We start from the raw sequence: 15,747 nt of genomic DNA, 5'->3' as shown, positions 1-15,747 counted from the left end.
TTCTGATACTTTGCCAATCCAGAATTTCTTCAAGGTAACATATAATATAATAGGTAAGAATATGTATTCTAGAGACAGGCAAACCTGCATATATGTATCCCAGGTTCCTCAATTTTTCCCATGAGAGCTTGACAAGTTGTAAATTTTAACCTCTGCAAGTTTGTTTTCTCATTCATATAATTAGAATTTTCCAACTACTGGCCTCATAGGATTGTTGGGTAGAAATAAAATCTGTTTATGTGTGCATAGAGCTCATTATGTCATTAGGTACCTAGGAAGTACTCAACAAATAGTAGTTATCATTATTCATCCATTAGCAAATAACCATTGTTATAATACTACCATATAGACTGTCTTAGTCTGTTCCAGCTGCCATAATAGAAATCCCATAAACTGGTTAGCTTGTGAAACAATAAAAACTTATTTCTCACTGTTCTGGAGGTTGAAAAGTCCAAGATCAAAATGCCAGCAGATTTGATGTCTGAGGAGGGCCCATTCCTCATAGACAGCATCTTCTCACTGCACCCTCACATGCTGAGAGGAGCCAGCTAGTTCTCTGAGGTCTCATTTGTAAGGGGAATAATCCCAAAATTCACCTCCCAAAAGGCCCCATCTCCTAATACCATTGCCTTTGGTGTTAGGATTTCTTTTCCTTTTTATTTTTTAGTATTTCAACGTAGGAATTCGAGAAGAGACACAGGCATTCAAACCATAGCATAGAGCAAACATTACCGACACTGCATCCTAAAAAGAATAAGATCTCTTGTAGTTCCCAGGTATCAGTTCTTTGTGTTAAATATTCTCATCCTTCAATTTGCTTTTGATTATTTCACACAGGCACTTCGAGGAGAAGTTGCACCTCTGAGAGACAGCGTGGGGCACGTGAATGACCTTGCTCGCCAGCTTACCACTTTGGGCATTCAGCTCTCACCATATAACCTCAGCACTCTGGAAGACCTGAACACCAGATGGAAGCTTCTGCAGGTAAGCACACTGGAAACATTGTCCTTTGTTACAGCAAAATAATATACAGATAAAATTCGTAAAGAACAATGAAAGTAATTTTTTCATTTAATGTCCATGGTAATATTTGTGAGGATAGGATTAGGATATTTTATATTAGTTTATAATCCCCATCTAAATGTTTTTAAGTTATTAATATTAATTTTGGAAGCTATGGAAAGTTAGACTTTGGTATATGTCTTAGTCTGTTTAGTGTTGCTATAAAGGAATACTTGAGGCTGGGTAATTCATAAAGAAAAGGGGTTTATTTGGTTCAATTCTTCAGGCCGTACAAGCATCTGCATTTTGTGAGGGCCTCAGGCTGCCTCCACTCATGGCAGAAGGCAAAGGGGAGCTGGTATACAAACATCACATGGTGAGAGAAGAGGAGGAAAAGAGGGGGAAGAGGTGTCAGTTCTCATGAAAACTGCTAGCTCAAGAACTCACACACTACCATGAGAATGACACTCTTACAACCCAGACACGTTCCACTATGCCCACCTCTAACACTGGGGATCATATTTCAACATGAGAGTTAGAGGGAACAAACATCCAAACTCTGTGTAGCAGTATGTCTTACAATAAACAGAAAATAATGCTGAATCATGATGAAAGAAGTGAATCGCCACCATGAAATTCCTTTGCACTATTATTGCTTGGATTCTTTTTTTGTTTGTTTTAATTTAAGTTCTGGGGTACATGTACATGTGCAGATCTTGCAGGATTATTACATAGGTATATACATGCCGTGGTGGTTTGCTGCCTCCATCCTCCCCCCCCATTAGGTATTCTCCTAATGTTATCCCTCCCCAATCTCCCCACCGCCTACTATCCATCCCCTAGCCCCCTATCCCACAACAGACCCCAGTGTGTGATGTTCCCCTCCCTGTGTCCATGGGTTCTCATTGTTCAACACCCACTTATGAGTGAGAACATGTGCAGTTTGCTGAGAATGATGGTTTCCAGATTCATCCACGTCCCCGGAAAGGACATGAACTCATCCTTCTTTATGGCTGCATAATATTCCATGGTGTATATATGCCACATTTTCTTTATCCAGTCCATCTTTCATGGGCATTTGGGTTGGTTCTACGTCTTTGCTATTGTAAATAGTGCCATAATGAACATATGTGTGCATGTGTCTTTATAATAGATCAATTTATAATCCTTTGCATATATACCCAGTAATGGGATTGGTGGGTCAAATGGAATTTCTATTTCTAGATCCTTGATGAATTGCCACACTGTCTTCCACAATGGTTGAACTAATTTACACTCCCACCAACAGTGTAAAAGTGTTTCTATTTCTCCACATCCTCTCCAGCACTTGTGATCTCCAAATTGTTTAATGATCGCCATTCTAACTGGCGTGAGATGGTATCTCAATGTGATTTTGATTTGCATTTCCCCAATGACCAGTGATGATGAGTATTTTTTCATATGTTTGTTGGCCTCATAAATGTCTTCTTTTGAAACCTGGGTAATATCCTTCAGGACATAGGCATAGGCAAGGACTTCATGACTAAAACACCAAAAGCAATGGCAACAAAAGCCAAAATAGACAAATGGGATCTAATTAAACTTAAGAGCTTCTGCACAGCAGAAGAAACAATCATTAGAGTGAACTGGCAACCAACAGAATGGGAAAAAATTTTTACAAGCTACCCATCTGACAAAGGGCTAATATCCAGAATCTACAAAGAACTAAAACAAATATACAAGAAAAAAACAACCCCATCAAAAAGTGGGTGAAAGATATTTCTTGGATTCTTAAAAACCTCTTTCCCTTTGGAATCCTAATTTAAGCAAGAGTCAATAGTAAGATATGTCCAAAAGTCATTGAAAGAAAGAGCATCCTATCAGAAACTTACAAATGGAAGTTTTTCAGAGGTTTGCGTAATAAATACAGAGAATGTAAGTGTGCTTAAGGTCATACTTAGTAGCTCTGGGACCTGCAGCAATTTACTTAACCTTTCTGAGCCTCAGTCATTCATCTGAAAAAAAACATGAGATAATAAAATTCTCTACAATGTCAGTTTATGATTAGGATGCATAAGTCAAAATAAATGGAAAGTGCTTAGACACAGAGGTGCCAAATGATAAACACTCTACAAATTCTAGCTTTTGATGCTATTATTATTATTATTATTATTACAGTACGCAGGTTTTAGAATCTAACTTATTAGCCAAGTGACCTTGAGGCCACTTAATCTCTGTGGTTGTCTATCTACTCATCTCTAACATGGTTACTGTAACATTGAATGAGTTAATTCACGTAGAGTTCCTGCTATGGTACCTGGTGCATAGTAAGAACTCAGAAAATTGTGGTCGTGATGGGAGAGGTATGTCTATCTGCTCAGTGAAAAGGACACCATATTATACCCCAAAACCTTAAAATTAGTTTCACTTTAGAATTAGAGAATCATTTCCTCTTCTTCCCAATTTCATAGGATGCAGAAAGTATATTTCTGAAGAAACTGAGTTTAAAAATATTTGCTTTCAACTTTTTAATAAAAATGTAGTATACATGATCACTTTCCTATTGTCAGTCCATTTAGGGATGTGATTGAAAGTCCTGTTAAAGAATTTCTAGATCTTTAATAAAAATAAGTTGCAAATCCAAGAACTCTCGAGGTCTCACAAATTTAATTTTTGTTGTGATGGATAGACCTGAAATATTTGTATTATAGATTGCTATAAGCGGCATCGACTAAAGCAAGGCAATAGAATTAAGTGATTATATGCCTTTCTCCATTTACTCCATAGTGGTTGAGTACTATTGAAATCTTATCTGTTTCATCCTTTGTATGTTTTTCATTTTAAGTATAAATAAAGAAAGTAATAAATGTCCAAAGAAAACCAACGGCCACATTAGTCGCATTTAAGTGCTCTAGAATTATATTTTATAATTTCTTTCAGAAAGCAGAATGCCACATTTGGTCTCAGAATGTGGTAAAAGAGTCATGACAGTGGCATGTAAATTTCCAAATAAGGTCAAAGAATTATGACTAGTAGGAATTTTTTTTAAAAAAATCAATGCAAAGTGATCCATTCTAGTTGCACTATTTATTTACATGCAAGGTATGAAAAATTATAGCTTAATATGTAGCCATTCTTTACAATGAATAAAAACTTGGTTATAAGTACAGGAAAATACATACAAGGAGACAGTATGATACAGCAAAAAGAGCATTGCAGTGAATATTGGGAGGTCTAACTTCAAACTTAAGCTCAGCAATTATTTGACCATGTTATTGTGGGAAAGCCATTTAGGCTCTCTCAGCTTTAATTCTCCTCATTTTTAAAATGAGGAAATCTATTTTGTCTAAGGTCACATCTAGTTCAATCCTATGATTCTGTCTCTGGATATCTGGGGGAGATACACATTTGGCAGAATTTAATTTAAAACCAGTGAAGTTGCTTTCTTTATTCGTAGTACAAATGTGGCTTGTTGAAATTACAATTCTCTTTGTATAACTTTTAAACTCATCATCCCCAAGCCCACGTATACACAGCCTTCTCCTATTAAACAGTTCAGTTTGTGGTCTATGCTCTATTTTGTAGCAAATTTCATGTTTCTATTTTTGAACATGACCTTAAAGATATGCTTACAAAGTTTTTAGCAGAAAACTGATAAATCCAAGGTTTTGGTGTGCATATAACCGAGTCAAACTGATTCCATTCTTTTCTTTGATAATAATTCTAACCACTCTGCTACATTATAAATGTGAGTCCTTGTTCAGAAAAAGAAGAAAGCAAGAAATGAGGTTCACATCAAACCATTTTTTCCCATTACTGGAAAAGCAATTCAAATGTCCTGTCAACAATATTTTATATTTAGAACAACGTGTGTGAGGCTAAAGCATTATCCAAGTTCTGTGGCGGGAAGCTTGAGCCCCCCCACTGTTAATGACCTCATATTTTTTTAAAATAGTAAATGTCAAAAAAGACATTATATTTCTACAAAAGTAAAGAATTTAGTCACAATACTTTGTCAATCTTTTAAACAGTGTGTAAAACCCAAGTACAAGTTTATCTTTTCCTCTGTCTGCTAAGACAAAGAAAAATCAAAAAGTAGAGAACTGGCCAGATGTGGTGGCTCATGCCTGTAATCCCAGCACTTTGGGAGGCTGAGGCAGGCGGATCACTTGAGGTCAGGATTTCAACACCAGCTTGACCAGCATGGTGAAACCTCATCTCTACTAAAAATACAAAACTTAGCTGAACTTGGTAACATGGGCCTGTAATCCTAGCTACTTGGGAGGCTGAGGCAGGAGAATCACTTGAACCCAGTAGGCAGAGATTACAGTGAGCTGAGATCTCACAACTGCACTCCAGCCTGGGCGACACAGCCAGACTCGGTCTCAAAAAAAGAAAAAAAGTGGAGAACTGGAGTAGTAGAAATGCACATATAAAACCTGAGAAGAGAAAAAGAGTCTTAAATTTGGGCAAAGTAGTTTAATAGAAAGATTAGAATCGCATGCTATCAGACTGTGCCTACTTGATATCAGAATATCCCGGGTTTAGTTGCATTATTCACTCATTTAATTTTCAAGGAAAGCCATGCTGGTTTTTCAGCTGTCTGTAACATCTGTCAAAATGGTGAAACCAGCTAAGAAATGTGACCACCAACAATGGAGTCAGACCCAGTCACAATTTCCCTATGTATAGAAACATAATATAGAGAGAGTTTCAATTTTCTTTGAATCTTCTAATATAAATGTAAGAGACATTGGTTTGCCTGTTTGAAATTTTCTGTGGGAATGAGTCCTATTTTCTTCCTCAGAGTTGACACATTGGTATGCATGTCACTATTTGACCATTTGATGGTGTTTGTGGTGTAGAAAACAATCACTCCTTGCAGTTACAAAAAGTTCTCATGTACAATTTCTCATCTAAAAATCATAACCTTGTGATTTTGTATTATGATTATGATTACATATTATTATTATTCCCTTTTTCATGTAAGGAAACCAAGACTTAGAAACATGAAGTACCACAATCACAGTCACATGACTTGTATCAGTCAAGATCTGAGTCAGTTGTTTTGAACTGCAATTCCCATGCTCTTTTTGCCTCCTCTTCTCAAAGTTCTATTAAGTTTGGACTTAACAAAGCAATACCAGCTGGGTGTGGTGGCTCACGCCTGTAATCTCAGCACTCACTTTGGGAGGCCGAGGGAGGTGGATCACTTGAGGTCAGGAGTTGGAGACCAGCCTGGCCAGCATATAGTGAAACCCTGTCACTCCTTAAAATACAAAAATTAGCTGGGCATGGTGGCACACTCATGTAGACTCAGCTACTTGGGAAGCTGAGGCGGGAGAGTCACTTCAACCCAGGAGGCAGAGGTTGCAGTGAGCTGAGATCGTGCCACTGCACTCACTCCAGCCTGGGCAATGGTGCAAGACTCCGTCTCTCAAAAAAAAAAAAAAAAAAAAAAAAGAATACTTTAAAGCTATTTTGAACAATACAGGTGTAAAAAACTTCACTTTTTTGCATATATCTTCTTTTTAAAAATGATTCTCGGGTATATTAACTTTTAAATATTCCTTTTGTAAACCAATAGATTAATGAGCCCAGTTCAGTGTACCCCCTTAAAAATCACACGTTTCAAATATAAAATTTTAAAGCATTATATTCCTCATTGCCTTTAGAACTCAGTGAGTGTACTCAAATCAACCAAAAGTGATTTTAGTGAATCAATTCTTAAAGCCAAACTAATGCTAATATTTGAGAGTAGAAATGAATATCTAAACCAGGTAAGAAAAAAGTTAAAATGATGATAAACCTTTCTAATTTTGAAATAGTACACACACTGAGTAATGGAGTCAATCTCTTCATTCACCAAGCTCAAGTAGTATATAAAGGAATATTATACCATTTTTCTTCATTCATGAGTAAACTTACAAATAGCACAAAAGCTGCAAAAACACTTTAGCATAAGGAGTATGTGCTCTATTGACTGTAGGAACTTATGGAATGTAAACACTTTTAAAAATATGAATTATATGAAGGCGTTTCCAGGTATCGGATTCTTTACATATGTCAAAGAACAGTATCATAAATTATGTATATTTTTAAAAGGTTTTCTAAGATTCTTCCAAAGTCCTGTGCACATGATTACACTCCATCTGTATACATCTGTGGTAACATGCTGTCACAGGGATCTAGAGCCTCATCTTTGACAAACTTAATTCCTTCTTTCATCTCTTCCTTCTTTCATTCAATCAGCACTTATTGACTATTGTAGAAGACATTGTAATTATCCTATTTGGTCCAAGGACATACTAAACAAGACTCCCTTTACTGCTTATGGTATATTTAGTAAAGCTTTTAAGATGGGTTCTCTTTTATCGCTTCCATAATGGCCCCACCTCTTGTCCCTTCTCAGTGTTATAAACCAGAAATATACATACTATCATAACACTGATACTACAAAAGCAGTACCCATTATTGCCTCTGGCTTACAAATTTTTCAATAATTTCTTATTGGAAACTTGGTCTATATAGCCATATTAGTAAGCTTTGTGAGAGGATAAGATCATAGCTAACCTATAGGAATATTTCTGTGGCTTCATTTTTTAAAAACTAAAGTTTTTTTTTCAAACAAGCAATTTTTACATGAGAGCCGTTTACATTCTTTACTTTGGTGTGAGAGGATTTTCTAGGCAGTTCTTTTATCTATATCTATGTATGTTTGTTCTTACCATCATTGAGCATAGGATTTAATCCTTTAAATGTGTTCATAGATTTTGAACATTTTCCTCATATCTTTCTTTTTCTAATGATCCTGCACTAATCATTTTGCATTATTGGGTCACTTCTGGACAGACAGCCTAGCCATCTGCTCTTCCAAATAATGTGGGCCTATCACTAACTGGGGATAAGGAGAAGACATCTACCAGTTTCTAGCATGTCCTTTGGCTTCTTTCTTTAAGAAGACCTGAAATGATTCAGCTTGTGGTTCTACCATAGAACTCAGGAAAAAATGACGAGTATGAAGCCATTCTCTAAGTAAACATGTTTTCCTACATTAGTGGTTCTCAAATTTTAACAAGCATCACATTCACCTGGAAGGCTAATTAAAACACAGATAGCTGGGCTCCACATCCCAAGTTTCTGATTCAGTAGATCTGGGGTAGAGCTTGAGAATCTGCATCTCTAACAAACTTCCACATGAGGCTGATGTTGCTGAATCATGGACCACAGTTTGAGAACCCCTGTTGTATATTAAATATTTGTCAGGTACAGACAAAATTAAAAGTCAAATATATATATATATATATATATATGACTTCTGTAAGACACAGCTAAGGGTTTAGACTCTGATTGGGGAAATTAAGTATAATGTCATGCCAAAGCTCTGTGTTGGGGGACTGTTCAAGTGGTACAGAATCATGGAGACCCAAGCACTTAACTTTTCTATAGGCAAAAAGAGAAGGATACAGGGAAACTTGGATTTACATTTACTGTATTTCAAATCACATGGTGTAGAACTGTGCTGTCGGATATGGTAGCTACATATGGCCATTGAGCCTTTCAATGAGCCTTTCATTGAGCCGGTCTAAAATGAGATGTGTTGTAAGTGTAATATATACATCAGGATGCAAAGACTTAGTACTGAAAACAGAATGTAAAATATCTCATTATTTTTATGTTGATTACATGTTGAAATGATAGTATTTTATGTGTTTGCTTATATAAAATGCAATCATGAATTTCGCTGATTTATTATGATTATTCAAATTTGGTTATTATTTTTCTTGAAAATGAATGAAGTGAGCCTGTTGCTTCATCTAAAACAATGGACAGTGTTTCTGCATAATTTTTACATGTGCCTACTAGAACATTTAAAATTGTATGTGTAGCCACTCATTATATTTCTATTGGATAGTATTGGCCTAAAAGTAGTTTTCAAAACCTAGCATAGGTAAGAATCACCTGCAAAGCTTGTTAAACCAACCCACCCCCAGAAATTTAGTAGTGGGTGCAGTGTGCAATACTGCTTTTCTATCATGCTCCCAGGTGATGCTGTCTCTTTATAGCCACATATAGAAATTCATTCCCAAACTACAGATCATAGAGTTTTATAGAGTGGTGTAAAAACATTTTTTTGCATCAAGCATTATTTGTAGCTTGAATACAAAATTGTTTTGCCTATATAACACTAGTTTTCATAAGTAAAGCAGTTGTGTTACAAAACATACAGATTTCTATCAGCTCATCACCTTTTCTCAATTAGCAGATACTAAATAGTACTTTTATTATGTGACAATTCTCAGGTTTTTGGAATATTAATGAGAAATACACAAGGGGAAAAAATTAGAAAGTACCACTCTAATTTTGCAAAATATTGCAGCAAGATGTAGGAAAGACTGCTCTAACATATTCTAAACTATAGATTGCTCTTATATAAATATTTCAACTACGATATCTCCTCTGATGTGCCCACTGGCCAGAGTTTTGTAAAAGCTGAAGGTAAAGGAAATAAAAAGAACAAAGAAGAGTGTGTTTGTTTTTGAAAAGGTTAGGTCACAGAAGGATTTGTTGGTATTAGGAACAGAATGACCCGTGAAAAAAGGACAATTAAGTTCCAGGAAAACATGTTTTCAGTAAGGAGAGAATAATCATTTATGCTTAACCTCAACTCTGTTAGGAAAAAAAAGGACGTGAACAAAACCCTTTAAAGAATTGAAGAAGGGGAGTATACATTTAATATTCAGGCTGCTGACCACCCTTAGAGCATACTGAGGTCAAAGTGTACTGTCAAGCTTAAGAACATTTGGTTTTCAATGTTTGTATAACTAGTTGTACTTTATTCAAGAGGAATGATATCAAAATTGCTCAAGTAACCCTGAAAATAATGAGGCCCAGATATTCCAGAGTCTGTCCTTCTCATCCTAGGAGAAGAATAATCTGGTTTTCAAGGGAATTCTCTATTTTTTTTAAGTCATAAGGGACTACAGGGGGAAAATGAATGATGTGCAGAATGTGATGAAAAAAATTCTATGAAGTACGAAATGGGAATGAAGCCATCAGGAGTCAAAGAAATATTTATGAGTTTAAGGGAATGTTTTTGTCAGATATTTTAGAAAGTGAACCCAAATCATTGTGAAGTATTAATTAGGTTACTTGATTGCTTGATCTTTATATACTATTTAATTTCTAATTTGTTTTAATCGGAACAATTTTTGCTAGTTCTAAGGCTAGCTATTATGGTAATCCATGTGTGTTTATTATTGTTTTAAAAAATGGAATGTGTTCCTAGTAAATGAGTTTACATAGCAAAATTTATTTATGCATGCATGCATTTATTTTAGTTTCCCAAGATCTCTAATTCCTTACTAGAAACATGTATCTAGTTCCAGGCATTTGAAATTACCAAGACGGTCATGTTTTCTTGTCCTTCTCCTTCCTTCTGCAACTGACATTTGCTCTTGCCTCCAATTTCTCACTGCTTTATTCTTTGTTCTTGTAAGTGTTCTTGTTTCTCCAGGCTGACCTCTCTCCTTCCCTGGAGTTTGACCCTGCCCCACCCTTTCTTCTGCATTTGTTTGCACTGGTTGTTTTCTTCATTGCCTTTCCCATTGTACTGCTCTGTGTGAAACACTCCGCCAGTAGCTGCTCACAGTTCCCAGGCTACGTCATGCCCAGCATTCAAAGAGCTGCTGTTCTCCCATGGCCGCCAGTAAGACTCCCTACTCCTCCTTTACAGCACATTCCTCTAGAAAGTAGAAAGAATCCCCTTTCAGGCCACATGAAAAGCTGCATGTTAAAGCCAACTCCATAAACAAGAATGGAAACTAGCGTATGAAATTCAAAAAGGCTACTTTTAAACGTGAATACCACAAAGTGAATTTCAAATTACTATGGTTTATCTTAATACTTCTTTATTTATATAAATTCTATAATGTCCTTAATATAATGGTCATCGTGATATAAATTGTCCTTTCTCTTAATATATTAATTTACTAAAGTAGATGGGAGGGTAGAAATACAATAAATTAGGAAATAATTATTATATGAGAAATACAGCCTTTATATATAATTTTACTTTATTCAGACAATCAATGTGGTTGTATGATATAAATTTGAGAATATTTTACTGAGCATTATGCTTACTAGATTAATAGTGAGAACTTATCTAGCACTTACTGTATGCTCTACCCTATTCTAAGCACTTTTGCATGTGCTAATGCTTTAAGTCTCACATAACCCAATGAGGGAGGTACTATTTTTATCCTCATTTTACAGATGAGAAAAATGAGGAGCCCAAGGGTTAAGTGACTTGCCTGTGGTCATATATCAGGTAAGTGAGGGAGCCAGGATTTGAACACAAGCAGTCCACCTGAGGAATCTGTCAGAACTCCTAACTATGCAGTACCACTCCTCTGATAAAAAGTTGAATTGACATGACAACTTTTCCTCTTCATTTATGATTCGACCCTTTAAACAAAAAGAATGGCATCTTCTCACATTTATTAATTTGTCAGGAATGACCTGGATCATGAGTTGAGGAACTACATATTTAAAGTAGGAGGTTTATATTAATTTCAGACCACAATCTCAAGAATTGACTGTTTAACCCAGAGCCTGAATCATTCACAGATTAAAAACTAGAACCACTCTTCTGTAGGACCAGGAGGGTTTAATTATCAAACTCTTGCTGAAGTGAACAGAAATACTCCTTTGTTCAATCATTCATTCAATAAATATATTTTTCTGGTGTCTGCTCTTTACCAAACTCTGTTTGAGATGACAAGGAGACAGTCATAGACAGACCTTCTCTGCAACTCACAGAGGTTAGTTTCTTGGGAAGATAGACATAAACTTTTTCAGTCTCATAAAATAACTACAAATGTGTCAGGAAATAAAATACAAGACACTACCAGAATATATAGTAAGGACCTAAACGTGTGTGTGTGTGTGTGTGTGTGTGTGTGTGTGTGTGCGCGCGCGCGCGCGCGCACTGGGGTAAGGGTGGGAGGCAGGAAAGGGGGATCAAGAAGCCCTTCCAATACAAATGACCTTTGACCAAAATCTAAAGGATGAAGACAAGCTGAGTGATTTTCTATTCATCTATGTCTTTTGCTTTAAATGGCCTGAAGCCTGGGACTAACTAAACAGAGTTGTAAAATTCCAGTATGTAAATTGAATAACTAGGGATCATTTGAAGTAATGGACTGCAGAGTTAATGCATAATTAAGTCACATCTAGGGAAGATTTCCCATCATTATCACAGACAGCATCCTGTTTGCTTTCTTCACAGCACTTACGAAAATCTATAGCTATGTGTTTGGTGGCTCATTTAATGAAAGTCTAGCTCCCCTGTCTGAATGTGAGCTCCATAAGGACAGAGGCCCTGAATACCATATATGCTGACACTTGGCAGTATCTTTCATATAGTAAGCATTCTATAAATGTCTTGAATAGATGAATGTATAAAACTAAGTTAAAATGTTATTGAAAACTATAAAAATAAGCAGAGTTATACCAGAGGGGAAAAAATTAAGGAAAATCACTAAAATTTCTGAATACATAGTACTTACATCTAAATGTGTGGCTTCGTAAGGTTAACAAATACTTAAATAATTTTGTAAAAATCCCAAGAAAAAATATAATTGGCCGGACATGATGGCTCACACCTGTGATCCTAGCACTTTGGGAGGTCGAGGTGGGTGGATCACCTGAGACTGGGAGTTCGAGACCAGCCTGGCCAACATGGAGAAACACCGTCTCTACCAAAAATACAAAAAAATTAGTCAGGCATGGTGGCAGGCACCTGTAATCCCAGCTACTCGGGAGGCTGAGGCAGGAGAACCACTTGAACCCAGGAGGCAGAGGTTGCAGTGAGCCAAGATCATGCCAGTGCACTCCAGCCTGGGCAAGCAGGCAAGGCTCTGTCTCAAGAAAAAAGAAAAAAAAGAACCACCATTTGACCTAGCACTTCCATTATTTGGTATATACCCAAAGGAAAATAAATTGTTCTACCAAAAAGACACATGCGCTCATATGTTTATTGCAGCACTATTCAAAATAGCTAAGACATGAAGTCAACCTAGGTGCTCATTAATGGTGGATTGGATAAAGAAAATATGGCACATCTACACCATGCAATACACCAGCTATGAAAAAGAAGGAAATCATGTCCTCTGTAGCAACATTAGATGGAACTGGAGACCAATTTATCCTAAGCAAATTAAAGCAGAAACAGAGAACCAAATCATGCATTTGCTCACTTATAAGCAGGAGCTGACCTTTGTGTAGGCATGGATGTAAAGTTGGGAATGACAGACACTGGTGACTACCAGATGTGGGGGGGAGGGTGTGGGGCAAGGGTTGAAAAAACTACCTATTGAGTACTATGCTCACTACCTGGGTGACAGGTTCAACTGTATTCCAACCCTCAGTATCATGCAGTATAAAATAAAAGTTGAAAATTCTAAAAATAAAATATCAAATCATAAAAAATTAAATAATAAGGGCCCAGTGCAGTGGCTCATGCCTGTAATCCCAGCACTTTAGGAGGCCAAGGTGGGCAGATCACAAGGTCAGGAGATTGAGACCATCCTGGCCAACATGGTGAAACCCCGTCTCTACTAAAAATACAAAAATTAGCTTGGCATGGTGGTAAATGCCTGTAGTCTCAGCTACTTGGGAGGCTGAGGCAAAAGAATTGCTTGAACCTGGGAGCTGGAGGTTGTAGTGAGCCAAGATCACGCCACTGTAATCCAGCCTGGTGATTTGTCTCAAAAAAATAATTAATTAATTAATTGAGGAAAAATAAATAATAAAACAACTGAATCTACTGATGTGTTTCATTGCTTTTTAAATATCCACTTTGAATTACTGAATATTTTAATATTTGTAGTTTTACATTTCAGCACAGAAAGTCTAGAAATTCAACCCTTGATTTTACAGAGACACCACATGATAGTTCATAGTTCACACAGCTACTTAATTGTGGAACTAGAACCAAAAACTTGCTCTCTGTGTGTCTCACATACCTTTTTGCTTTATTCTAAAAAAGGCATTTTTCAGTCTAAATGTACTATATTCTAAGATATTTTTAAAAGAAATTACTTATCCAAATCCCGCCTGTCTTGCAAGGTCCATGTGAAGCAATGCGATAAGGTCTGTGAAAGTGCTTCAAAACTATTAAATGTTATAAAAATGTTACGTTGTATTATTAGAACTACAGTTCATCGCTGTGAAACCTTCCTAAACTTTCTCACTTTTCTGAACTTGATTACACAGCATCTTTTCTAATCTATTTGTTCTTCCTTTATAAGAAAAAGTTAATCCTTTCTGCCCTGCTGGGTTCTAAGAAAAAGGACTCTCTTCTTTTCTATAATCTATTGATATTTTATTGTATTACACATCTAATGGGTTCCCAATAAATACATGTCAGATAGAATGAACCAGATTTCTTTCTAGACATGTGAAAAAAAATCCTGATCTTTAAAAAGAAAGGATACTTTCAGAGATTATATATAGAACCTCTTGGTATTCTGTATTTGCAATGAAAATATTTTAATTTGTGTTATACTCAACAGTTGCATCATATCTGCATCTTTTTGCTAAAATTGAACAGGCTTCTCGTTTAATATAATAATTTCTAGCAACAGCTGGCAGGAAAAAAATATGAGAGCATAGTCATGAACTTCAGATTCTACACCCTTTACTTTTGGCATTCCGTTCCTCTGAATTATAGCTTACATTTCTTTATTATCTCAGTTTGATTTAGTATTTCTAAATATTCACCTCTGTTTCCATCCATAAATATTTACTGAATTTCCTTTTAATATACTATCTTTTTGTAACAGGTGAAACTCAAGTGTTGGTGGATTATTAATATAAATGGCACTTAGGAAATACAAAAAGACCATGACTTCCTTCAAACAAGTCAGGACCCTCAATTCTCAGCTCTGGCATTCCCATCGGATACTTAAACTTTATGGACAATCAAGTTGCCCATGTGGCTACAGCTTTTGTGGCTGTGCTGTACTTGGGAATTTTAATGTTACCCTCTTTGAATTAGGTCCTTCACTGATCATGCATCTCCAAGTATTTTGGTGCCATATACAACTTTTCTTTTGGAATCAGTCATATTTTCCCATTATGAATGCTACCTGCTGCTTATCTTTTAAGTGTATACTTTTAAACCTTCTCCTTATCTGTGAGTGGTGGTCCAGTTGACACTGGGTGAATTAGATGCTTATCCTGGTCACTACAGCTTCCTTTCCAGCCTTTTCTGCTCTTATGCCAAGCATGAGAATTCTCTCCTGATACTCAGGATCTAGGCCTGGGAAAATGGGATGAGTTGTCCTTTTAGGCCCAAAAGGAGTATTGTTTAATCCCTAGAATATGGTGAAGAAAGAGACTCTTGTTTTCTTTTCACCAAATGTGTCCATGTACATCCTTCTCCTTTACTGGTAGAGAGCAGGCTTGTTGAGGATCTACCCTCCTCCCCATAACCATGTGCATCAAGAGAAGCCCCAACGCAAGAGAATAAATGATGATAGTCCTGAGCTATTTCGTGGTGGTCTGGCAGTCTTGATTGCCCTCTTTGGAACTGGAAATGAGCATATTATGCAATTTTAGGTAATAACATACAAAGGGCATTTGGCTAAGGGAGCTTCTGAGAAAGGTTTTTCTCATCTAGAGAACTAAACAGGCATTCTTCTCTGGGCACTATGTCTACTTCCTTCTTCTACCTGGAACATTCTTTCTCCAGATATCCTT

General features: G+C 36.5%; 1 protein-coding gene across 21 annotated transcripts in view; it reads left to right on the top strand.

Moving 5' to 3' along the window:
• DMD (dystrophin) overlaps positions 1-15,747 on the top strand; it is a 2,312,475-nt gene that overhangs the window by 1,975,294 nt on the left and 321,434 nt on the right. For all 21 annotated transcript variants that reach the window (XM_054251383.2, XM_035288503.3, XM_054251382.2 and 18 more), the window contains one exon: positions 838-984. In XM_054251383.2, the coding sequence (XP_054107358.2) occupies positions 838-984 (147 nt within the window). The remainder of the gene's footprint in view (positions 1-837; positions 985-15,747) is intronic.

This window comes from Callithrix jacchus, chromosome X, assembly GCF_049354715.1.
Source record: "Callithrix jacchus isolate 240 chromosome X, calJac240_pri, whole genome shotgun sequence".
Classification (NCBI taxonomy): Eukaryota; Metazoa; Chordata; class Mammalia; order Primates; family Cebidae; genus Callithrix; species Callithrix jacchus.
The sequence above is the reverse complement of the archived record's forward strand: the minus strand, read 5'-3'. Positions and strand labels throughout refer to the sequence as shown.